The sequence below is a fragment of the Lissotriton helveticus genome, chromosome 2_1 (assembly GCF_964261635.1).
Source record: "Lissotriton helveticus chromosome 2_1, aLisHel1.1, whole genome shotgun sequence".
Lineage (NCBI taxonomy): Eukaryota > Metazoa > Chordata > Amphibia > Caudata > Salamandridae > Lissotriton > Lissotriton helveticus.
The window spans coordinates 195582039-195609675 of NC_136059.1; the positions used below are offsets into that span (position 1 = coordinate 195582039).

The 27637-nt window shown below is 40.0% G+C and overlaps 1 protein-coding gene across 3 annotated transcripts in view; it reads left to right on the plus strand.

Annotated features, from left to right (window-relative positions):
• KIF24 (kinesin family member 24) overlaps positions 1-27637 on the plus strand; it is a 269135-nt gene that overhangs the window by 32602 nt on the left and 208896 nt on the right. For all 3 annotated transcript variants that reach the window (XR_013606988.1, XM_078674708.1, XM_078674709.1), the window contains exons 5-6: positions 19782-19997; positions 22271-22358. Coding sequence is in view for 2 of the 3 variants with exons in the window: in XM_078674708.1 (XP_078530834.1) it covers positions 19782-19997; positions 22271-22358 (304 nt within the window). In the remaining variant the exon portion in view is untranslated. The remainder of the gene's footprint in view (positions 1-19781; positions 19998-22270; positions 22359-27637) is intronic.

The window sequence follows — 27637 nt, forward strand, 5'->3', positions numbered from 1 at the left end:
AGTCATGCAAAGAATCAATCACACCTCCATTTCCTCAACTATACAGTTATACACACCTTACTTATTCAAACATATACTAAAACATATTTACTGACTTATACAATCCTGGATACAAGTTCACAATGATCCATACAGCCACTCACACATTCACTGGCTCTTATGCACAGTTATTTATATATGTCAACTCTCACATGTACTGTATTTTACATATGTACTTACTTTAACATGTAGCACTGAGATATCCATTCACTCACCAATACACTCATGCACACAGTCAACCACCCATACAGCTGTTTCCACATGCACTTTTGAACCCATACATCTAGTCAATCAACTGCTCACACATCTATGCAAAGAGTCATACACCTCCCAGCCACCCACACACACACTCAGTCTCCCATACAAATGCTTGGGCAACCAATCAATAACCCATACAGTTAATCATATAGCTACTGATCAACACATGCAGCAGTTTACAGAACAACAGACATAATGATGCACAAATTAAGACAGTTTAATCACTAACCCATGCACTCAGTGAGACACATTTAATCAGTCACTCATACAGTCAGTCATGCCCCTACTAAATCCTTCATCAAGACACTTATACATCCACTCATTCTTCAATATGTAAGACATATTTTAACTTTACAAAATTATACAGTCACTGAATGTAGTCATCAGTGATGTCATCAGTGATGTCATTTGAGATGTCATCAGTGATGTCATCAGTGATGTCATTTGAGATGTCATCAGTGATGTCACTGACCATGTCATGAATGATGTAATATGTGACATCATCAGCAGTGGATTGCGGGTGCGCGATATATAGTTAGTACAACTAACTATATATGGAATTTTAATGGTTTTGTGTGAGTAAAATAAGGTTTTTTAAATGCTAATTCCTAACTATATATGGTCTATAACCTATGGTTGTTTCAGTGAATTTTCAAGGTTTTGTAAATGCTAATTCCTAACTATATATGGTCTATAACTTATGGTTTTTTCAGTGAATTTCATTGGTTTTTTAAAAGCTAATATCTGTAGCTGTAAAATGTATTCTTCTTTAAATCCAAAAATATATTTTATATGTTTATTAATAATTTTTTTTTAATACTTTTTTTTTGTTCGCTCCCGGTTCGCGAACCGGGAAGCTTCCCGTTAGCTCATCTTGATGCCGCGACCCAGTCCGCGAACCGGTAAACGTTCCGTTAGCGCAACTGCCGCGTTAGAAATCAACATCGTGACGCGTCGCGGAAGCGCGACGTATCACGTTGTCGCGTAATGCGTCTTATGACGCGCTGCGTTAGCGCACCCGGAAGTGCTCCGGTATGCGAACTGAGACGCGAAGCGCAGCTCCCCGGAAGCGATCCGCGGCGCGTCGCGAAAGCGCGACGTATCGCGTTGCCGCGTAATGCGTCTTATGACGCGCCGCGTTAGCGCTCCCGGAAGCGCTCCGGAGCGCGAACCGAGGCGCGAAGCGCAGCGAACCGGAAGCGAGCCGGGGCGCGTTCCGCAGCGCGTAACTTAAGCGTAAGAGGTCATGTGACTTGTTGATAAAACTTTTCATTGGTTCATTTCACTTTTGGTTTCATAATGATGTAAGGCTAGGTCAGGTGACCTAAAAATAACACTTTTCATTGGTTTAGAAATATTGTTTTTCCCAAATGATGAAAACCCCTCCTTCTTTCCTCACTCTGACTTTCATCTTTGTGAGAGGAAGACCATTTTTGAGAGTTGAGCAATGGCTTCAATAGTTGCTTCAGCTGGTGCACCCCCACCACCACCTCCACCTCCTCATGGGAAGAGAGGACCACCTCCCCAGTTTATCAGCCAGACAGAGGAGGAAGAGGATGAACTAGAGGAAGAGGAGACCGAAGGACCACAGTTCTTACAGGAGGTGCCCCGGGTTTCACGTCGGAAAGCCAGCTTTATTTGGCAGTTTTTTTCACTCCCTCGAGGGCAAAAAAAAGTAAATGCTAGGTATGTCACCTGCCTGATTTGTAAAGACCGGTTATCTAGAGGCACTGATAAAAAATATAGCTACGGAAACCATACAATGCATCGTCACATGACCAGGTGGCATCCACTGAACTACAGCCAGGCGGAGATACGTGACATGCAAGATAACCCAACAACAACTCCTGTGGCCAGGTCAACATCACTAATATCATTGACAGCAGCAGAGGCACGGGAAACCGTGCCAAACATTCAGGAGAACTTTGCTCATATCAAACATACCTGTATGTATTGCGGTGCATTGCTGTCATGTGGTAACATGAGCATTAATTTAATCAACCTAGCTATTAACAATCACAATTGCCCTAACCGCCCCAGACAGTAATTTTTTTTTTGCTCCTGTTGAGCCCTTTTCAATGCCTGTTTTTTGTTGTTTCCCCTCCATCAAAAACAAAACAAAAACATAAAAATGTTCAAAAAATACAAAAAAAAGAAAAAATGTTCAGAAAAAAAAATATATATATAAAACAACAAAAACATTTAAAAAAAAGTTCTTTTCAGAACTACCTCCCCTTTCAAAAAAAAATTGCTAGAATGTTTAGCACTCTGGCAAGCTCTTTTTTTTTTAGTTCGCTTCCGCGTTCGCTTCCCGGTTCGCGAACCGGGAGCGAACCAAAAAAATTAAAAAAAAAAAAAAAAGAAGAGTAAGTATAAGGGAAGTAAACAGAGAGTAATGTTAAAAGAAAGACAGCTATAGGGAGTAATCCAGAGATACTGTTTAATAGATCTATTTACCGAAGAAAAGATGGAAGAGGGTATAATTGTGAAAAACAAAATAGATAAGGAAGTGAAAGAAAAAAAAGAGAGTAGAACAATAACAAAGAAGAGTTTCTTGGAGAATGTGAGTGAATGTTCAAAATAAGATTAAAACATGTGGAATAACAGAGAGAAAAAACAGAAAACAGAAAAGAAAAAATAACAGAAAAGATTAATTGAAACAGCAAAGAAATGTAAATAACATAGAACCATATCATCAACATAGGCAATAAAAGTTTTGCAGCTTTTATCGGCAGAAATGTGTCGCTAAAGCCGCTTTTGCGGCGGAAAACTGCCGCTAAAACCACTTTTGCAACAGTTTTCTTCCAATAAAAACAGCAATAATTTTATTGGCTGTGTTGATAATATGCCCCTTAGTGTGCTTGAACTACAGAGAGAAAGCATAATGAACAAGTAGTGAAAGAGTGATCAGTCAAAGACACTAAGAGTAATAGAGACGGAGTGAGTGAACAAGAGTGAGGAACTATGAGAAGAGAGGGACTGAGAAAAGGAGTTTAAGGAGTAGAGTAAGTAGGTAATAGAGAAAGGAATGAGGGAAGTAGCAAAGGCAGGAAACTGAGGGTTAAAGAAATGAAGCTGTCGAACTACTAGTAGGTGAATGTGATAGAAATGTAACGAAAAGAGTACAAAACATTTACCTTATAATTGTCGTTAACTTACTCACTTTTTGTTTTTATACTTTCAATCTGTGAAAGAGAGAACAAACATTTGAAAAATATTAAAACATGTATTTAAAAATTAGAAAAGACAAGGGAAAAGATTGAAGGAGAAACAGAGTTTCTTTTCCTCATTTCACAATCACATCACCTGTGTTGCCTTTGGTTAGGTATCTCATAGTGCAGATGGAGTCTAGCATATCAAAGAGTACATAGAAGTTGAGCAAAATATACAACAATTTTGACATTTACAGAAGACTCAGCTTCTTATCTTGTTGGAGATGAAGTCAGGCCTGTCTTGCAACATGGTGCATCTTTTGCATCACTGCTGCATCGGTTTCATGTGGCACGGGTTTTTTACAGCATGACACATCTGCCTAGATGCATCAATTTGTAATTTTGTCGCCTCATAGCAAATCTTTTGCACCGCCGCTGCATCACAAAAGTGACGCACAGTGGCGCAAAAGAGGCATACACCTATCATAAATCTGTCCCTAACATTTGAAATGATTGATTCAGGATGACGATAAGGTGTGGCCTATCCAGAGGTTTGTTTAAGGTGAGGCCTACTCAGGGTTTTAGATGAAATTTACGCTTGTTGAAGAGTACAGAGGAGATAATACATGTGAAGACCTACCAATGAAGTAAGTCATGTCCACTTCACTCTTGAACAAAGGCCAGACCTCTTCTGTGTCCATGGACAGACCTAAACTTCATCTGCACAATGTCATTCGTAAACTTAGGAAACACAGGTGATGTAATTGAAAAATGTGGAGTTTCTTTTCCTCATTTCACAATCACATCACCTGTGTTGCCTTTGCTTAGGTATCTCATAGTGCACATGTAGTGCAGCATATTAAACAGTACCCAGAAGTGCAGCACTGCATGGAACAACTTTGACACTTACAAAAGCTTCAGCTTCTGCATGCCCCCTACACAGTGCTAATTATATACATTTTAAACTAATGGTATCTTGCTGGAGATGAACTGAAACCTATCTTGCAACATGGTGCATCTTTTACACAAAAGTGACCCACAATGGAGCAAAAGAGGCGCACGGCCACCATAAATCTGACCCTAACATTTTAAATGATTGTTTTAAGATGCCAATAAGGTGTAACCTATCCACAGATATGTTTCAGGTAAGTCCTACTCAGAGTTGCAGATGAAATTTAGGTTTGTTGAAGAATACAGAGGAGAAAATACATGTGCAGGCCTACCAACCAAGTGTGTCATGTCCACTGCACTCTTGAACAAATGTCAGACCTCCTCTGTCTCCAGGAACAGGCCTAAACCTCATCTACACAATGTGATGTGTAATGTTAGGAAACACAGGTAATATAATTGAAAAACGTGCAATTTTGTTTGCTCATTCCACAATCATATCACCTGTGTTTCCTTTGCTTAGGTATCTCATTGTGGAAATGTAGTCTATCATATGAAAGACTACGTAGAATATGAGCACTGTATGCAACAACATTGACACTTACAGAAGCCTCTCCTTCTCCATGCCTCCTACACAGTTCTAAATGTACATCATAAATGCAAACAGTACAGAATTAATTATACATGTTAAATGGTTTATTTTTGCTGTTCTCAGAATGTATCAAATTTCACTAAAAACAGTGACTTGAAGGTATTCATCATATAACAGCGGGGAAAAAAAAACACAATCAAAATGATTGTGTTTAAAAAACCCATACAACATAACAAATCAGAATTCAGAACTCCTTAAAGTTAACTTACTTTCCATGACGTCGAAGGATGTCCTATGAACAGCTTACACTCTGTTGTGCTGTTATTACTTTCAGACCGCCACTTTCTGAAAGAAAACCTCCATCGTTTTGAAAAACATGTTACATACAATAAATGACTTCTTGCTCTCTACCACACGTTTCCACAAGGCCAAATCATGTCAGAGCCATTTATAACTCTTAGAATTCTTGTAAGCCAATCCCGTCATGTTGTATTTCCGCAACTTTCACAATAAAATTGTTGAAGATCATTTTCACAATCCTGGACTAGTAATATCTTCCCCTTCTTGCTCAGTCATGTTCTACATTTCCTATGACACTGATACTGCTTACTATGAAGCAGACTTGCACTATCTCTATGACTACTACAATTATTTAATTCTCTACATCACTTTTAATCACAAAGCAATATAAAACAGTAGACAGCATTGCAGACTTACATTCCCTCTACTCCATGTTTTGATTGGCTGCTTCAATTAGCTTATAAAAAGAAACAGTTTTTTTGAACTCATTCAAAGTGCACTTATTTCTCCATGACGTCCAGTGTTATGGTAAGAAGTTATGTCTCTGTACTACACTTATCCTCAAGGCCAAATCGTGTAGGAGCCATTAGAACTTCTTGAAATTCCTCAGAGCACATCCCGAGATTCTTTCCCTAAAATTTTGGTTTTAAAAACACCAGGTAAGAGTTTTTAAGGTCATACGGCAATTTTTTTGTGAAAATTAAAACAGAATCATTGCAGAATGACCAGCCATTTCTAGACTTTAAATAAGCTGTGTAATGTCCTGATGATATTGAAGGACCGTCATGATATATAATTGCTGCAGTTACAAAAGTCCTTCCTGATATTGACAACTGTGAAGCCACAAAATTTTTAATTAAAGTTGTCAATTTTGTTCCATCAGGCCTACATCGTTGGAACATTAAAATAACATACTGGCCATATGTTCGTATAAATAATGTGGACATCATTTCAGATTTACATTGGCTACACTCCATGTTGTGATCAGCTGCTTTTACTAGTTTATTAAAAGAGACTGATTTACTGTCTGGCAAAGTTAAATATATAAATCTTTCTGAGTCTACACTAGTAGTACTTGATACCCTACAGTTCTCGCAGTCATGCTGCCATTGATAAGAAAGCCCAAACAGGTGATCTACATCTACACCTTCAGCATGCAATACATCAAGCATATACATTAAAAACTCCTGACAATCTTGCTGAATATTTTGAGAGAATTGTGTTTGGCCTGAACATCTGTCTAACAGATTTCGAATTTCAGACACACTTTCTATTTTTGTTCTATCAGTGCTACATTTCTCTAACACAGAATTTAACAAACTGCAAAATCTTTGATCAGAATTGACCACAATCTCTTCTTTTACATTTTCTAGAGAAAACAAAACATTAACCACTACATTAGCATAGCAGTTGACACCAGAACTGTTTTCAAATTGAAAACCAACAACATCTTCAACAGAATCCTTTTTGTTTCTGCTTATAATTTCAGGTTCATCGACTTTTCGTCTTTTTGCTACAACCTCCCCAGTATTGGTCACATTTCTTCGTTTCCGGCCTACCACACGTTTCTCAAACAAAGGATATTGAGGCAAATGTGGCGCATACTCTCTTCTTAACCTATTGTATTCCTTAACACAATCTAGATCCGCACAAATGTTTGTGACATCACACTCAATCAAGTACAATCCCGATAAAGTTCTAACTCGTGACAATGCCACATATGCCATACCCTCCTTGAACACAGAACTGCCAATATTCACCAATGCACTGTCTACACTTAAACCTTGCGATTAATGGATTGTCACCGCATATGCCAAGCAAACAGGAAACTGCTTACGGCGAACATATAAGTCTTTCACAAGCAAAAATCTAGCAGAACAACGACCAATTAGCTGTACTTCCTCAATGCCATCAAATTAAATTTTTAAAAACTCAATTCCATCTCTATTTCTGTATTTTACAAAATCAACAACATTACCCATTGATCCATTTACCAGACCTCTTTCAACATGTAAATTCCTTCTTAAAATTATACGGCAGTTCAAGCACACATTCAGAGTCTTTTCAAAACCTGCAGTTTTAGATATAGTCTTCTCTAATGAATCCAATTTTGTTTTCAAATTCTCAGACAAAATAATTGTTGATCCCATATGCTCTACTCTGTCAATAGCTTCCAGTTTCACAATCTGTTGCTTTTCTAAATGCAACATTTTGTTGTTGAATTTGGCACATTCTGCAAGAGTTGGCATCAAACATATTCCAGATTTCTTCTCAGTAATTTTCTGAAAAATATTCTCAGGCACAACATCTTGTTCTGGATATAAATTTGACAGTAATCGTGCATGTAAAGCTTCTTTCCCATGCTCGGTCACTTTTCCAATTCTAACATCTTGTAGAATAGTCTTGTAAACTTCATCCTTCGCCTGACGCATATTTTCATGCAGTTCAGCATAATTAAAGTTTAACCATATATTGACGTTGCCAATGCTCCCTAGGCACTTCCTGGTATCTTCATGCGTGAGCATTTTGAACACAGGTTGCCCTTTCACTGGTGTCAGCTGCAGAAGATCTCCGAAAACAATGATGTGTTTGCCACCAAATAACACATCATACTCTGTTTTGAGAACTTCTTGCATTCTCAAATGCACAAAGGCAAGCATGACATTGGAAACCATGCTTACTTCGTCAATGATAAGAAGTTTCATTTTCCTCAAGATTCTTGAAACTTCACAACAAGCATCTCCAGATAGCTTGTGATATTGTAATTTGTTGTCATGCTCCACTGGCAGCATCAGTAAACGATGTAAAGTAATCCCTTTAATGTTATGTGCTGCCAGTCCAGTTGGAGCGGTGACAACACAAGACAGCGATGACTCTGTCCTTTCCTGCAAATAACATGAAATTGCTTTAATAAGGAAACTTTTTCCAGTTCCCGCTTCTCACGTACAGTCGGACAGGCTTCAACGACGTACATGAGCACTCTTTCTTGTCATGACTTAATCCATGATCAATTTGCATGGTAACTTCGTCATATATTTTCCTCTGCTCAACGTTGAGTTGTCTTTCCAACTCTTCTAAGTTAACCGCATCCTCCTGAGCATGTGCCATGGCTCTTTCCACTTCATTCATAGCAGTGGCAGCTTCATTTTCGATAACAGGTCCTCCTAGTGGATCCTGACTCAATGAAGCAGAACTCTGACTGTCCTGAGAACTGTCTCTGGCAATCTCGGCTGCAATCGTTGCTTCCTGCTCAATTTCCGCATTCAACATTTCTACATATTTGGGAAAAGCAGGACATTCTATGGTCTCCTTGGCAGCATTGAAAGAGTCTTCGTAACAGAGGAAATCTCCAAGCAGTTCCTCTTCTGCACGCCAAGGCTTGAAAAGTTGCAAAAGTGCTAAATAGAAAAACTCCTTTTTTTCAGGAGATTCGCCACTCAATTTTCGATGGTTTACCAAGTGGCATTTTCTTTGCTTGACCAGACATCCCTCACTTCCTATTACAGCATACACTCCTTTCTCAGTATCTTCTTTGATGTTCCTCTTGAATATGTCATTTTGAAGAACCTCATACAGACAAACATTCTCGAGGTGACTGCTTCGATTTGGATAATATGTATCCAACATGTTGGTCTTCAAAATGTCGGTACTGTTTGGCTCCTTTTCCGCCAAATACTCAATTTCCCGCACAGGTTTCAGAACTCGATTACGCGTTGCAGCAAGACCAAGACTCGCCCAAACGATACTCCTGGACTTGGCATAGAGACTTGCTGAAGACAACCGGTCAGAACATTCGTAAGCTCCGATTTCTCGATGCGACAACATCTTCAGACTGAAACTGTACAACTTCTTGCTGAGGCTCTTTTCATGGGAAATGTCCTCCCACATATCCTTCAATTCTGTCTTCTCTTTTTTGGTGATGTAAGATGTCACATACCGAGCCACAGCCATACAGTTATCAGCCACAAACTGTATATCCATGTTAGCATTCCACATGGACAAAATCACCGGGTTGTAGTCGTTGATGTACTTAGACTCTTCGTTCCTCTTAAAATTGTATGTATTTTTAGGTGATTTCTTCATCACATTATGTCGCAGCGAAGACATCAAACTGTTTACTCTTCCTTTAGAAATCACCGGTCGTGGAAAGCCGAAACGACATTTGGTGTAGAACTTGTCCTTGTTTCGGAATTTACGACGACAGTACTTTCCACATCGATGGCTTTGGAAACGTAGAACTTTTTCTCTTAGGCTTTTCTTCTCCTTTGCGTTTGGAACAGCACACGTAGAATACTGTTGTATGAAACTCATCACTGAGTCTTCTGGATCCGTTCCAAATTTAGGTGCATCCTTGATCCACAGCAACATATGTATATGAGGAGCACCTCTTGCTTGGTACTCCTTTCTCCAGAAGAAATCCAACACCTCTCCAAGAGGTTGATTCTTCTTATTCATGATGAAAGACATCATAGCTTCAAATCTATGATTGAAGTACCTGCATACATTGACTGGATCCAAAGAGCACAGTTCTCCGGGTGTCTTGAATTCGATGTTTTCGATGTTTCCATTTGCCTCTCGTAGAAATTCAAGTAAGTCTTCCCAGCCATACTCCGCACAGCTCAGAGTGAGGAACCATGTGGGAGTTCCTAAGTTCCTCAGCATACATTTTAAATCACCATGACGACGGTACCAGTACTCATTAGTACCACGCTGACACGCCATGAGATTAATCAGGTGAGAATCCAAAATACTGTCCTGGACATTGACTTTATCCATAAAGTCACTTGCCGAGATGTTTTGCATGTGTATACCACTTTTCAAGATGTGGTTCACTGCATATGACAGTCCAGACAGATCGCTTTCAAACAGGAGATGAAACAAATAGGGAATGCATTGTCGAAACCTAGCATCTCCTGCATACAATCGCAAAGTCCGGTATTCAGAAGCAGGAATTTGATGAGGTCGCTCATCATATCTTCCTCCCTGACCTGTTGGAAAAAGCTGTGGGAAACACCGAGCTTCCAAACTTTCCTCCCAAACACTAATGGGACTCCCTTTGGCTTGTTTCATTTGAAACAACTCAATAGCATTCCCCATGACTTCCTTGGAATGCAAAGGATGAACACTATAATGTTCATATATTTCTTCACTAGTAGAGGGTTCTACTTTCTCAATTTGACCAGCACACAAATCGCTATCCTCTTCCTCACTTACTTCCTCTTCTGCAACATATACATTCTTATAGTATTTATTATTTTTTTTCAAATACAATGTTGCCTTTTTAACTTTCCTAACATCCACTAAATCTTGCCATATTTTCTTATTCTTTGTCGGAACCCCATTAACTAAGATAACCAGAGGTTCCTCTTCCACTTTTTCTACTCCAATTGTGTTAATGTTTTTCTTCAAATCTAGAGGCAAATAAACAACTCTTCCCTTTAATCCTCTCTGTAAATCTGATGGAGGCAATTTCCCTGTCTTTGGCTCCATTCTTACAATAGCCTGAAAGGGATGGATACTTTGAATCAAAATAGATTCATAAGTATTTAAATCCTTCAATTCAGAAGGAATCTCAACCAATTCCAGATTATTATGAACTGCTCTAGCGGCATCTGGTTTTGATTTAATTTGTTACAACAATAAGTACACACACGTTGATCCAATCCCAAATCAAAACAATTTTCTACCATCAAGTATGTTGTGAAATCCTTCCATTCACTATTATTTTCCCTTTCACTTTTTGCATATAAATCCACTAACTTAGTCTGATTCTTATAATAAGTGCGTCGACAACACACACAAGTGAAATTTGGCCTCTCACTTGATTTCACCTGAAACGTCGCAATTTCCCTCTGGAAATTATCTGTACTGGAAACCTGTACACTATCTTCCACATTACCCGCTTCTTCTTGGTCAATTTCAACATTCTCCTCTTTACTTCCAAAGTAACAAAACTCAATTTCTTCACATATATTCTTCACATCTATTTCAGAACCATGCAAAAGAGCAGCGCATAATTGTTTAAGCATAATTGCTGGACTCTTAGCATAATACAACATTCTAACTAATTTCCTCACTTTATTATGATGCACTGCTAGCATCCTGAAATGATGAAAAACACTCTGGCATACTCTCCTGGAAAGACAAGCCAGTGAATGACCATGCAAACCTGTCACTTCTCCCACTCTGCAAGGATCTAATTCTTGCAACAACTTCATTTTCTGCTTCAAACTTTTCTTATTAAATGACCGTACAAAATCACAAAGCAAATTGATGGAATCCTGTCGCACACTGCAAATACTACTACACTTCCAGGTATACACAGGACCCTTAGGACGTCTTCCTAAAACCTCATTACCTAACACCTCTTCTGCCTCTGTTGTCACAAGTTTTTCTTTTTCAACTGGACAACCATCTTTCACTTCATAAGCTCGACCACTGGTGTCAACTGCATGCACCAAATCATTATCCTGGAAATAACTCTCCTCATTAAAAAATGCCTCACAGCTTGAACTATGCATCCATTCTCCAGAAAAAACTTCACAAAAATTACTACGATTAACTATTCTCTTCCATCTACTATTTCTTTTGAAATCATAAATTGCCTTGTTTAGCTTCCTAATTCTATTGATTATCAAAATAAATAACTTACGTTTAATTTCAAATGCCTGATCAATAACTTTCTCAACTATTTTTTTTCTCTTATAAAAAACCACTTTCTGTTGACCTTTCTTAATATTTTTTAACAAATTGCCAATTATCCTGTTGCGGAACATTCGTTTACGAATGTCCCTAAACTGTTGTTTCCTTCTACTATCATGCACAGAGTTATCTCTTGCTCTAGCAGTAACATTTTTCATTGGCCTTTCCTTTCCGTTTGAATTGCTTCTCTTTTTCTGGACTGAAACATTTTCTGTAGTAATATTTTTTTTACTACAGATATTTCTTATGAATGTTTTTGTACTCTTACCCGGTGCTTTCTTGGTGACTTGACAAATCTTTTTGTTAGAGGACTGCTGCTTTTTTTCATTGACCTGCTGTCTTTGACGTTTTGCAGCCTTTCTCAGTCTTTCTTTGGTTGGCATACTGAAATCTTGAAATGATCTGCAGTTGAATCTGTGGTAAAATATAATAAAAAATGTTATTAACCACTATTACCAAACAGTAAATCAATAACAGTCATCAAAAACTTAACACACTACTTGACATTTTTACATAGAAGATTTTTTAGTGCTTGGCAAATATATAATTCACAAATAGCAGAAAATAAATGGAATTTATATTCATTTTACCTCTACTATTTTATATGTGATTCTGATCTAATTTTATGAGCATATTTTAATATTTTATTGAAGACACTAGACATAACCTGTTTTTAAAGGTGTTTTTAATATAAAATCAAACGGTTTACATTTTTACTTTTTATTTATTATAAATTTTTAAAATAAATGTTTATAGTTCCATAGGCTCAAGCACGTCAGCTTCCCATCCTATGTCATACAATTCTGACAAATCTGCATCCTCATCACGTTCTTCTTCATCCTCAGGATTTAAATCATCCAAGGGATCAACATCCACTGATGTTTCAATTACGAGTTCAATGATGAGGTCGAAATCAACTGATTGCTGATTGTCGCTCATGTTGATGTTGTCTTTATCTTTAAAGAAAGATAACAACAATGAGATGTTGCAGAGTAAGAGACAAATCTCAGAGATTATAATAGTAAAATTGTTTAACAAGAGTAACATTTTGCAGATATTATTTAACCATGTCCAGCGATGCTGAGGAGGTGAAGCCTATGTCCAATTTTTCAGTGAACAGGACTCATCTCTTCTTAACCTTGGATTAGCCTCACCGACTCTGTGTCCCCTGCACATACTTAAATGTAAAGGGGCAGATTTATGTTAACTGGCACATCCCCAGGGATGCACCAGTTAACGTGCACCGCTGCTCTGCCACTCATGGTGTGCCGCATTTACAATCAGATAGGACAAAGCTGCGTCAAAACCCTGCGCCTGCTTGAAGCAGGCATAGGTCTTGACGCAGCATTGTGGAGATGGGGCACCCCTGAGCCTTGCTGGAGCTGCATTGCACTTGCGATACAACTCCAGTAATGCGCCACCTTTACGGCACAGATGCGTCACGCATCTGTGCCGTTTTTGCCCCATGGTGCGCCGCATTGTAAATGCAGCACACCATGGGTGGCGGAACGGCGGCGCAGGATGACTGGCACATCCCTGGTGATGCGCCAGTCATCATAAATCTATCCCTAAGCTTCTTATCTTGTTAGAGATGAACCGCCTTATGTATCATCAAACTATTTTGCATTTCCTAAATAGCGAATTTTAAGGAATAAATAGCGATTCTTTACCATTCCTAATTTGCGATGAGCAAATTGCTAATTGCAAATTACCCATTCATTTCCATGGGCCAGGAGGCCCATAGGAATGAAGGTGCAATTTGCGATTAGCAATTAGCTCATCGCAAATTAGGAATTTTTCCAAGGGTGCAGGGGTGTCTCAAGAACACCCTGCTGCACCCCTGAAAAAGAAATTTTGGGGCATATGGCGCACATACATGCCCTCAGGGCATGTATGGGCGTCATATGGCACCTTTTGTTTTTTGGAAAAAAAGCTTTTTGAAAAGAATTTGCAAATTACCACCAACTAGAAGTTGGTGGTAATTTGCAAATCCTTAATGGCATTTTTTGCATATTTTTTATTTGATACATTTCATTTAAGGAATCGCAAAATTTGCAAATGCTTCAGTGCAATCGCAAAATAAGGAATAACAAATTTTGCTATTCCTTATTTTGCTTCAAACTTCTTTGATACATACCATTTGTCTAATTAGCATTCGCAAAGGCCGAAATTCGCAGAATTTCGGCCTTTGCGAATGCTTATTAGCTTGATACATATGGCCCCAAGTGAGGCCTGTCTTGCAACATGGGCATCTTTTGCATCACTGCTGCATCGGTTTCATGTGGCACGGTTTTTTTACAGCATGACACATCTGCCTAAATGCATCTATTTGTAATTTTGTCGCCTCATAGCAAATCTTTTGCACCACCGCTGCATCAGAAAAGTGACGCACAGTGGCGCAAAAGAGGCATACACCTATCATAAATCTGTCCCTAGCATTTTAAATGATTAATTCAGGATGACGATAAGGTGTGGCCTATCCAGAGGTTTGTTTAAGGTGAGGCCTACTCAGGGTTGCAGATCAAAGTTACGCTTGTTGAAGAATACAGAGGAGATAATACATGTAAAGGCCTACCAATGAAGTAAGTGATGACCACCTCATTGCGCCAGTCATCATAAATCTATCCCTAAGCTTCTTATCTTGTTAGAGATGAACCGCCATATGTATCATCAAACTATTTTGCATTTCCTAAATAGCGAATTTTAAGGAATAAATAGCGATTCTTTACCATTCCTAATTTGCGATGAGCAAATTGCTAATTGCAAATTACCCATTCATTTCCATGGGCCAGGAGGCCCATAGCAATGAACGTGCAATTTGCGATTAGCAATTAGCTCATCGCAAATTAGGAATTTTTCCAAGGTTGCAGGGGTGTCTCAAGAACACCCTGCTGCACCCCTGAAAAAGAAATTTGGGGGCATATGGCGCACATAAATTTTAAAAACATTCCTTTACCTCAAAAACGATTTTCAAGTCATAATTTGAAAACACTGCCCACGGGGAAATTACTTAAAATGTCCTTAAGACACATGAAAGTGTTTTTTTAAAGCCTTTGCAACTTTTTTGGGTCACTTTTAACATGGCTATGTAACTCAAACCGTCAAAATCTAAATTTACCATGCACAGGTGGGAGCATATTTACAAGGAATTTGCTCCACGGGGAAAGGTCTTTTAATTTAATATGGGAAAAATAACATCAGAGACACTCAATTGCCTTATAAAGAAGCATACACCATTATGTCCTTGTCATAAATTTTAAAACCATTCCTTTTCCCCAAAAACGATTTTCAAATCATAATTTGAAAACACTCCACATGGGGAAATGACTTAAAATGTCCTTAAGACACATGAAAGCGTTTTTTGATTGCCTTTGCAGCATGTTTGGGTCACTTTTAACATGGCTATGTAACGCAAACATTCAAAATCTAAATTTGCCATGCACAGGTGGGAGCATATTTACAAGCAATTTGCTCCACAGGGAAAGGTCTTACATTAAAATGGGAAAAATAACATCAGAGACACCCAATTGCCTTATAAAGAAGCATACACCATTATGTCCTTGTCATAAATTTTAAAACCATTCCTTTTCCTCAAAAACGATTTTCAAGTCATAATTTGAAAACACTCCACAGCTCCTATGCACAAAAAAACCCTGTCAGTACTAATACTTCACATTTTCTCCAATTACAATTTCTCAAAGAAACAAAATCTATTTGTAAAACACTTGAGACAAAACAACATTTGAAAAACACAACTTTCTTCATAATTTTCTCCTTAAAGCACACTATTCTCTATCTAAAGTAAAGAAATCTTTTCTCACCTTAGCAAATACTTTATGAGTTTCAAAACAGTCTCAGAAACACACCAATTTGTCTTCAGCAGACCAAAAGGTATGCACTCTAGAGTCTGCAGCTATCAAAAGCACAGAAATGCTGTAATTCTTCACACATATCTCTCAAGTCACCCAATCAAAACTCTTCCCTCACTTTTTTCAAATCAAAACCCTTCCCCCCTCTGCCCTCTCTGCTTTTTTTGCATAGCAACCACCTCTTGGAAGACCTCTGGTGTTTGCAAGTTCACACAACAATGTTTTAATTGAACTCTGAACTCTCAGTGCACCTGCATATCCAGTGCATTCTTTCATTTAATGATTTTTTCTTGACCACTCAAAATACATCTTTCAAAGAACTCATCCATGCACCCTAACTTTCTGTTTTCAGCAATCAAAATCCACCAATCACTGTTACTGCTTCATTAACACAGAAACCCCACAGTTTTTTTCATTTTAAACTCTTATTTTTTCAACTGCCATTTCATTGCCACACTTCATCTGACTGCAGGAGAACCTTCTCTCACCATGTTTTCTGTCTGGATTGTTGGACATAGTTACATCTATTGGGCTCAGAGGTATGCTGAGAACAGAAATGTACCTAACCTCAATTTACAAGATGTGGAAATTAAGTGGTTTGGCCACAGAGGATTAAAATGTCACCAATTGATACCATTGGTGAAAACCTTTATGCATTTGCCAAAACCTGACCTGTTAATTGTGCACTGTGGAGGTAATGATTTGGGCACTTTGACTGGGGTAGATCTGGAAATGCTTTTAAAGGACACCTTTGAGCAATTAATGGCACTTTTTCCTCAGACTGCCTTGGTATATTCAAATATATGCCAAAGACAGAAATGGAGGTGGTCAAACCAATTTTGTCCACAAATTGAGAAGTCGAGGAAGCATGTAAACAAATCTGTTTCAGCTTACATGAGAGACCATGGAATGGGCTCCATGTACAACAATAACTTGCGTTACTACATGCAAGATATCTACAGAGGAGATGGAGTTCACTTCTCAGATGAGGGCAACAGAGTTTTCATTTTGAATTTAAGACTGTGCATTGGTACCTACTTATAAGTACCTAAATGTACCATAAACCCAAAAGCTCTTCTCAGAGCTACCCTACATCTGATCACTCACAATTATTATTTTACTCTAACTTTTTTCACTAATTTTCAACAAAGTACGCTCCCCGGGGCGCTACCCGGTACGCGAACCGGAAGCTAACCGCGCGAAATTTTCAAAAAAAATGGTTTTTTTCGCACATATAAGCCTCCTCAGCCACCCTCAGAAAACCTAGGGGGTCAAGATAAGTCTACCGTGCCCCCTTCTACCCATTCTGAACATTATTTGCCCTCCATCTTGTATCTTAAGTCGACCGAAACACAAAATGGTGGACTCCCGTAACGCTTAAGGTTCGCGTACCGGGGCGCTCGCCAGTTCGCTCCCCGGGGCGCTCCCCGGGAAGCGCACCATCAAAAAAGGTGGGAAAGTAATTTACAGAAAAACGACTGGAGACACTCTCACCAAATATAGATTAGCTCATACTACATACCAATCCCTACCATTTTCCCAAATTTGGTTGGAATTCCATTTAGCCATTTAGCCTGTAGACCTCTCTAAATACCCTGAGGTAAATTACTTCACAAAACACATCTGAAGTGTTGGAATTGACAACCAATTAAAATGTTACTTTAATTTTCTACTTTTTTTACCTGACATTTGATTGGTTATGTACCTGAATGTATATAAAAAAAGAGAGAGAAACACAGCCATTTTGACTACTACTTCCTGAAGTACATTGCAAGTGCATTTTCACTGACAACTTAAACTTGTTTTTAATAGGTAAGATGTTATTTTATAAATTTGAAAGGAGAACTATGTTATGCACTTAAAATTAATTTGGGAAAACATTTTCAGATAGTTATATACTGTCCCTCTGTAAGAGTTAGACATTGAGAAAGGCTTGTTTATTATAATTATGGATTGATTTAGGTTTCTGTGCTATAATTAGGAATTTACTTAGACTTCTTCACAGGCACTTTTTAATAGTACTACTTCACGCCTGAAACCATACAGTGCCCATAGATTACTTCTCTGTTATAAACTCACAAGTACCTGTCTGAACTTAAAGCCAACAGTGCCCTATCTCTACTGATATATTTATTTTTTATGCAAATTACAGCAAGAAAATGGAAGGAGAGCAGATTATTTCCTTCAAAATTGTTCTGGAGAAGAACACAGAAAAAGTTATTGAGGACAATGATGACTCAGATTTCATGGATGAATCACGGGACCATGAATTAGTTCATTGTGTAGATGCAGTAGATTTGCTGATTGAAAATGAGGACATTTCCGACAATTTGTTGTTAAATGTTCTGTTAAATTTGGAAAAAGAATCACAAAAATAAAATTATTTAATAATCAAAAATTGTTCGAGACTTTAATCATTTTTATATGTAATTCATAAACTAGTACCTAATTGATTATAATGTAAAGTCAGACTTATAGTATACTGTGCAACTTTTTTATGTTACATAGTAATTTTGCTCATAGTTACTTCCTTTCTCCAACTATATTATCTCCAATGTGTATTTAACAACTCTTTTTCATCTCCTGCCTCCATGTTCTTTCTGCTTTCCTGACAGACTATGATATGGATTCCATATTCCACAATAACTTCTGAAACAACATGCAAGATATCTACAAAGGAGACGGTGTATATTAATTTTTTGACTCTGCATTGGTACCTACATATTGCTACTTAAATAAAAAATAAATAAAAAAAACAACAAAACGAACAATCAATAAACATACAATATTTTAAAAGTCTATCATTCTTTTTTCCTCATAGTACGCTCATAGTACGCTCCCCAGTACGCTTCCCGGTTCGCGAACCGGGCGCTTCCCACGCAAAAAAACAAAAAATTATTATTTTTTTTTTTTGCCCTGCGGGGCCCTTTTAAAGCCTCCACATCAAACCTAGGGGGTCAGGGAGGATCTACTATGCCCCCTTATGGTCATTTCCCCCTTTGTTTTGGCCTCCTCTTGTCTCTCGATCCTACCGAGAGACAAGATGGCGGCCGCTCCGGACTGTTTAGAATGTTGACAGACACCGGAGAGCCAATCAGCTTCGCTTCGCGAAGTTCCGTTACGCGTAAAGTACGCGAACCGGAGCGCTGCCCAGAGCGCGCTTACAGATATATATCTTTTTTTAAACGTTAATTTCTCAAAATCCACTGGAGCACATATATTGAGACCTAGCAAAGGCACATCGGGCTAACAGTCCCTACAATTTTGCCAAGTTTCGTGCAAATCCATTCAGCCGTTCGGGCTAAAAGTGAGGCCAACCGCCCTATGGAAATTAACATTGGTTTTGGGACCCCCCTTTTTTCTCGGCCCCCCCTTGATGAACCTCCCCCCCAAATTTTCAGGGGCTGCTCAGAAACAAAATGTTCCATTTTCCTGAAAATTTCAGCCAATTCCGTCCACAAACGCCAAAGTTATTAGACATAGAATTTTCAAAAATCCCATAGAGAAAAAATCCTAACTATATATACCTACTGGCGACCGCCAGTAGGTAATATATACTTTGCACCTGTTTGTATATGTTATAAAATTCCCCTAAGAAACTCAGCCTGACTAGAGTCACACCAGTGGGAATCTGGGTCTGTGTGTTCTGTACAATTATGGACCAGCAGCTTTCTGATTTTTGAGAGAGGCACTAAGGTCAAATTATAAACAACTACGTATGATCACCAAAAGACACTTGCAGTAGAGAAGACATTTCTTGTATTGGACAAGAAGTCAAAGGTGATCCATCAGCAGCTCTAATCACTTAAGAAACCTTTGTTAGCCTTTTTGAAAAAAACATTTCAGGGCCCAATCCTGATCAATAAAGATTTCACAGGTCCTTTTAGAAATGCGGGTATATTTTGTTTATTAATTTGTGGTATTTGTGATGTGGTATATAATGCATTCAAAACAAGTTAAAAATAATATTTCTCTTCACAGCGGACATGCTTCCTGCTTTGCTTATGGACAGACGGGTGCTGGAAAGACGTATACCATGATCGGCACACCACAGAACCCTGGATTGTATGCACTGACTGCAAAAGATATCTTCAGACAATTGGAGATGTCACAGCCGAAGAGAAATCTACTTGTTTGGATAAGCTTCTATGAGATTTACTGTGGTCAACTTTATGATCTTCTAAATGGGAGAAAAAGGTAATTGAGCCGCTGACAGAGGAATGTTTTTGATGTAAGCAAAGTCACCAGCGTCCGGGATTCCTGGGGCACCTCCGGGAACATTGGCCAAATTTCCCTCACCATTGCTGCAATTTCAACAAAATGTAAGAACTGCCCGATCCCAAGTTAAAAGTAGCCATTGCATTTGCTAATGTAATAAACCTGTCATTAGGACATAAGTCCTGCAGGGATTTGCAGCCTCCAGTCCACCAGTGTTCAACGGACATTAGCCACACAATTTTTGCAAAGGGGCACAACCGAGTACAGATGCACATGTGCCACACATATGGAGCTCATTGCAGCACTTGCTGACCCACCCGCTTACATATCCGACACACCTGTCCAACAACATACAGTAGTTCCGGTAGGGAGACCTCCCCATGTGTACCGTCCAACAACCCATTCTCCCAATTGCCTCCCTCATCCAGCAAATGTACTGTGGGTTGCCATTGAGCGGCCAGATAATAGAGCCCCATAGAGAGCACCTCCATTCCTCCCTGTCTCCATGTCTGCTTAAGTGTGGCAAGGCTGAACTGTTTCCTCCCAGTGGCCCAAAGCAATTCTACAATTAGAGAATTTAGGTCCAAAAAAATCTGCTTCAGGACATCATCCATCGTTCCCTGCAAAATATACAAACACGAGGTAAGAGAATCATCTTAACCAAGGCTATTTTCCCCAACAGGGACAGCCTGAGCGTTTTCCAAAATGTCACCAACGATTTCAATCCCTCCATCATCCTGACCAAATTTAGCCTATTAAATGAGTCAGGATCCCTCCTTATCCAGATGCCAAGGTATTTAACACTGGTGGCTTCCCACTGGAGACCCACTGCTGGGAGTCTCTGTACAGGCACCCTCACTAAAGATCCAGACGGAAATAGCTTAGACTTTGCTTGGTTCACTCAGAGACCATATAACTATCTGAATTCTGACAGGGCATCCAGTAAAATAGGGACTGAGTATTCTGGCTGGCGCAAATACACCAGTGCATCATCCGCGTATAAGGAGACCATGTGTGTGGTAGTACCCACTTCCACTCCCCAGCCCTGTAAAGCGGCCCGCAGACTACATTCTAATGGCTCTATTGCCAGCGGCAAGAGCAGACAGCCCTGCCTAGTCCATCTGTAAAATCAGAAACGCCTTGACACTGTGAAAATACAATTGCCTATCATCGGCAAAAGCAGTACAATCTTAGATTGGAGGACCAGTCACGACTTCATTGTTAAGCACAGAGAGACTCATATTACGCCATCATACGCTCCCAAACGCCACCTCCGATCAGCCAACCACGCCCTCGCCGCCGTCCCCCGCATCCGAAGAGCGACTACAGGAGGAAGGTCCTTCTCCTACCTGGCTGCCAAGACCTGGAACTCCCTGCCGACCGACCTGCGCCTGACCCAAGACCACCTCTCCTTCAGGAAGAAGCTGAAGACCTGGCTGTTCGAGCAGTAGCGGCCCCCCCCCCCCCCCCCAGCGCCTTGAGACCCTACGGGTATGTAGCGCGCTTTACAAGTGTCATTGATTGATTAGTGCCCTCTATAAATGGCTGTATCCTTTCAATGTATTTTTTCTGTCTGAAAATTTTAATTACCTTGCTCCCCGCTTTTCTCCATTCTTCCATTTTAAAAATATTAAAACTCTCAAAATTCTGCAAAATTCTCAAAGACTTTGAGCTAGTACCTGTTGAGAAAAGTATGTGCTCAGGTTGGTTGTTAGTTATGTGTAACTGCTGTTGGAGCTATGAGTAGGAAAGCAACCAGAACACAGTGTATATTATAGACCTGTTCTAGTTAATCCTTTTGGCAAGAACCTATCTGCATATTTAGAGTATTAGTCAAAATGGCTGTGCCCTTTATAGACAACCATACTCTGAGCTCCAACATGTTTATTCTTTTGTTGTTCGAGTAGGGAAGCAACACTGTGCATCTATATGTGGTTTCTTCCAAGCATCAAACATTTCATTTTGTGGACATCTAAAGAAATTCTAACCAGATATTCCTTTTTCCCAGTATTTTCTGTTTCTGTATTTCCACTCCTTTATTGGAATCTGTCTCATAGCTCACTCGTCTAAAATTCTTTAATGCAAGAACGGCTTTTAAAAAGTAGTACTGAATTTCAGGGTAGACTATGGTTCCTCAGAGCACTTGATTTCAGAATTTGAAGTGGTACCCTACACCAATGCTTTAGATATTGTGTAAGTGAAAACTTGAGTTTTCTATCTGTTGGGTAATAATCAAGTTCATGTCTTCTTAGGCTGTTTGCAAGGGAAGATGGAAATCATGTTGTGCAAATCGTGGGATTGCGTGAGGTTCAAGTAGAAAGCGTGGAGCTGCTACTTGAGGTAACTGTGCTATTTAATTCAAAGTGACTGAATAGCTTGATTAGAGATTTTCAATTACTTTCTTGCACATTTTATATAATTTTGCTTATTTTTATTCTGTATTAAATATTATTAATCAGTTATTGCAACAGCATTCCAGTTAACAGGCACCTCTGTCCAAAGAGTAGATGAAGACAATCAAATACTTGCCTTGGACAAATCTCCAGAGGGACAAAAAACAGCTATAAACTACGTATTGTTCACATACTATTCCTTCATAGTTAAGCTGCTATTTAGCCTCACAAAACTGAGCCATCTACTTTCAGAACTTTGTAACTGTCCGTGCCATGAGTCTAACAGGCAATTTGTTTTTCTGGTCCACGCGAGAAGAGATTTAACAATACCTTTATTTAAACTTTGACCCTGTACCGTGGGGAGACAGCCGAGCTATTTATGAATTCAAAACAAGTAGCAATCTTGCAGAACTAAGATTACAGGTAAATATATTTTCCTTCTCCAGATTGGGATTCTTTCTGCTATTCATAAATGGCAGAATAGCGCAGCAGCATATGCCTCAGAAGGAGGGCGAGCCGTCTTCGGAGTCCCTAAAGTGGTGACTTCACCACTTTTCCGCCACAAAAATAAGGATGACATCTTCAGTGCAACCCTCAAATGTGTAAGGAGATTTTAGTTAGGACCTAGTTTCCATAGGAAGAGCCTTTTTTTATTTGCCAATATCTTTGGCGTCGTTTGACGAATCTTCACGAAATTTTCAAAACGAATACGCCACTCACTTCAGCTGCTGTGTTGAAAGTTTCGGGGGGATTCGTCAAGCTGAGGCTGAGAAAAAGTGTGTGGGGGGGGTCCCAAAACCCTTTTTCTCCATGTTAATTTCCATAGGAAACTTTAGACACGGCTACAGCCAGAACTGCTAAACGGAATTACACCAAATTTGGCAATAAGGTAGCTCTTGGTCCAGAAAGCACTCTTTTTGTTAAATGGTGTAAATCTGTTCAGTAGTTCTGGTGAAATGTAAAGATTTCTCAGATAAAAAACTGTGGCGGCAGTGGATCTGCGAACCCTCCGTTCTCATGCCTGAGAGCTGATTGGCTGCCAACACTTCAAACCAGACTTAAATTCTATTGGAGGGGGGACCCCCTCATGGAGCTGTAATGGCCCCCGGGACTGTCAACCCCCCAGGGCCGGCTCCAGCAATTGCAAAGCATTGCAGTTTGCTATAGGATGGCTCTCGCTTGTTCAAAGTGGGGCACTTTGCTGTTTACACCCGGGAGCTGCACCTTAGCAGCTCCCTGGGGGTAAATAGCAATGTCAACTCCACCAGGAGGTGGGAGCCAGCCAGGACCGTGGGGGCCTTTAGGCTTTCCCCCGTGGTCCCCATGGAGATGGCCATGCCCCAGGAAAATTACTATTCTGTCCATTAACCTCAGAACAGAAATGTAGACCCGATGTCAAGCAACAGATTACATATGTAACACTGCACACTGGATCTCCTTCAAGGGGGTGAAACTCACACATCCAATCACAGACCCACAAAGGCACATACAAACCCACTAACACAGCCAAGTACACACCCATGCAGCCCCCATCCCTTTAAAAAAAAAAAAAGTAAATGGCCGGGCCCCGGGGGATCGTTCAGCCCACCTCCCATGAAACAAATGAATAAAAAAAAAAAAAGAAATGGCCGGGCTCCGGATAATGAGGTCCCCGGGCCCTAATTCGGCCAAGGGAAGGGGGGCCACAAAGCCCCCTTCCTAAAATAAAAAAATATAAACCAAAGCCGGCAACTCCCGAGCCCCCCTCCCCCCTTTTTTTAATTAAAATAAGGCCCAGCCACGGTGAGTGTCGGAAGGGGGCTGTACAGCCCCCTCCCTTTTTATTTTGATAAAAAAAATTCAAATGGGCCAACCCCTTGGGGATGGCGTCCCAGTGGCCCAAAAGGGTCAAGGGAAGGAGAGGGGGGGAATGGGGCACACAGCCCCTCTTCCTAAAATAAAAAAACAAAGCCGGCAACTCCCTGAAGGTCCTGCTCCCTTTCTTCCCTACTCTGCAAATGCACCTCCTGGCACGCTCTTGCTTGGGGGATGAAGTCCCCTTCGCTCGTGAGGATCCTTAAGGGCCAACTAGCCCACCTGTTACCTTCAGTAAGCCGCACACTGTGGGTTTGCTGAGAGGTGGACGGAGGCCAAGACCCTTTTTCCACCACTCTGCAAATGCACCTCTCAGCGCACTGCTGGTGGGGCGATGAGGTCCCCATGCCTCCTGAGGACCTCAGGACTAAAGTGAACTTCATCCCCCAAGCAGCAGTGCGCCAGGGGGCGCGCTTGCAGAGATGTGAAGAAAGGGGGCAACAGTGATGTCACTGACCATGTAATGAGTGATGTAATATGTGAGGTTATAAGCAGTGCATTGCGGGGCGCAAGTTATAGTTAATTTAGGTAATTATAACAGCTGAATTTCTCTGGTTTGTATGAGTGAAATGTCAGCCTAACTATAACATCCCTGTGACCTTTGTTTTTTAGTGAATTTCTAAGATTTTTTAAATTCTGTTTGCTAATTATAATGTCCCTGTAACCTTTGTTTTTTTTAGTAAATTTCTAAGGTTCTAAGAAACACACTTGAAGAGCCTGATAAATTGAAAGCATACTTCAGGCACACGTCACCTCCAGAATCAGGTCATCCAATATTCCCAGTGCTGCGCTTTCTACTTCCCTCACCCTGCTGTCAATACATTTAAACTTCTTTTCTAAAGTTTTTGTGATCATTTGCCATTTAACAACACTAGTCCTGTGTCCCCCTGACACCTCCTTATATGTATCACTCTTCTTTTCTCCTAAATCTATCCACATCCTATTTAGTTATTTGTACTCCAGTTTTAGTCCAGTATCTTCAGACATTCTCGCATTAGCGCTTTATACGCCCTCAGTTTTTAAAGTGGGGGAATCCATAAAGGCAATGGCTAGACTGAGCTTGGGGCATACCACCACCCAATGAAATGCATTTTGTTCAAACCTGTTTTGATTTTTGTTTGTGTTTGTGTGTGTCATCATCACCACTCTACATTTTTTTCTTTGTTATACAACGTTTGACCTAATCTCCATTTCAGTATGAATGTTATATTCTGCCAGCTTTTCGTTCTGTAAGTCTCCTTGTAAACCACTAAAAAGGTGAAGGCAAAATCAAGGCAATGGGGGGGGGGGGGTGTATACAGCGGACAAGATGGCATTTATAGCTCCAGAAGGGCTGTTTAGGTTTTGCCAGATGCTGTTTAGTTTTGCCAGTGCAGCATCTGTTTTTCAGAGGTTAATGAAGGAAATTCTTGATGGCCTGGAAGGGGACAATTGCTTTCCAAGATGACATCTTGGTTTTTGACAAGGATACGGAAGAGCATGATCACAATTTGAAGAGGGTTTTTGCAGCCTTATTAGCTAAAGGCCTTACCTTACGACCTGACACACGTAGGTTTAAGCAGAAGGAAGTTGAGTATTTAGGTCATTGTATTAGTTGCATTGGTATTAAACCCAAGCGGAACCATGTTGAAAATATCATTGATGCTCCTATTCACACTTTTTATTGGTGTTGCTTGAGTTTTACTCAAAATTTATCTCCAACTATGCTGCCAAGGTAGATCCCTAATAGATGTTTATTGGAGAAAAAATGCAAAGTTTGTGTGGACTGAGGATATGGCCACTGCATTTAAAACGTTGAAGGTGTTTATTGTCAATGCATCATGTTTGAAACCATTTGTAATGGACAAGCAGTATGTTGTGATGGTGGATGCTAGCAATTGCGGTTTGGGTGATTTGCTTATGAAAAGGGATAAAGGCTAAGAATGGATAGTTGCTTATGCCTCTAGGGCTTTGCAGGATGTAGAAAATTATGACTCCGTAATAGAGAGAGATTTGCTGGTGCGTGTGTGGGGTGCAGAGTATCTTAGAACTTTCTTGTGGGGAACCACATTCATCATTAAAAAATACTACAAGCCTTTGGTTTACATGGTGGCATCTGGTGGAGGGCGTTCTATGTCCGCAAGGTTGGCTAGGCTAGCTCCTGGGCCGCAAATGTTCCAGTACCAATTAGAATCTGTGCATGGGAAAATTAATGTGAATATAGATTGCATGTCCAGACAACCTATCCCTGCGAATGCAAATGACTGCGAGGTTGTAGATAAAGAAGATTGTGAGGTAGCATGCACCCCGCTGATTGTTCTCTTTATCGGAGTTGAGCAACCCATTGTCCAAGAAGCTCAGTGGGTGGGAGAAATGGAAAGCGATTTTGAACTAAAAAAAGTATAACAGTGGATTCAAATGGATGGCCGGAGAAAAAGGGAGATGCATGGAGAGTTAGTGGGGTTCCTCCATTTAATCTGTGGAAAATTATTGTGGTCATATCACATGAAGGTCACATGGGAATGTCCTGCACCAGAAGGCATGTCAGGGAGAGTTTCTGATGGCCTGGAGTGGACATGTTTGTAGAGCATCAGATAAGTGTATGTGCCAAGTGTGCTTCAATTGTCACGTTAGCTAAGGTTATGTGTACTGAACCACAGCCTGTTCAGTTTCCGGTTTCACCATGGCAGAAATTGGGATTAGATGTCATCGGTCCATTTGCAGTACTACCTAGACGGGAAGCTTTTAGGATAGTGTTGTTTGATTATTATTCCAAATGGTAAATGAGGTCACTTCACAGAATGTTGTTGAGTTCTTAGATGACATTTTATTTGTAGGGAAGGTATCCTTCAGGTACTTGCAAATGATAATGGCCATCAATTTGTCAGTTCATTTACTAGGAAAAAAGTGGGGTGAAACATTGAAGAGTAGCTGTATTCCACCCAGGTGCTAACGGTCAAGTTGAGAGGTTCATTTGTGTGTTCAAGGAAGCAATCCAGATAGCTGTAAAGGGAGGCATCAAATAGAATGGGGAAATCCATTGCAGTCTATGTTGTTAACCTATAGGGCTTTGCCCAATTCTGTGACCAATGTGAGTCTCTTTGAGTTATTGAGAGGACACCAACCTAGTACCAAGTTGGTTCCTTCGTGGCTGAAGAACAAACACAATGTGGTTGAAGAGATTGCAGTAGCAGATTTCAAAGGCAGTAGACACATAGTAGAGGAGTACAACAACAACATATAACAGGAGTTAAGAATGAAGAAAGGTCCTGTGATCAAGCAAGTTGTGAAAATCAGTGATTTGGTCATTATCAAGAAATGGAAGATGGATGGTAGGGGTTGCGCCAAGTGGTCAAGTCTCATTCAAGTTATTGAAGTGTTCAAGAATGCAGT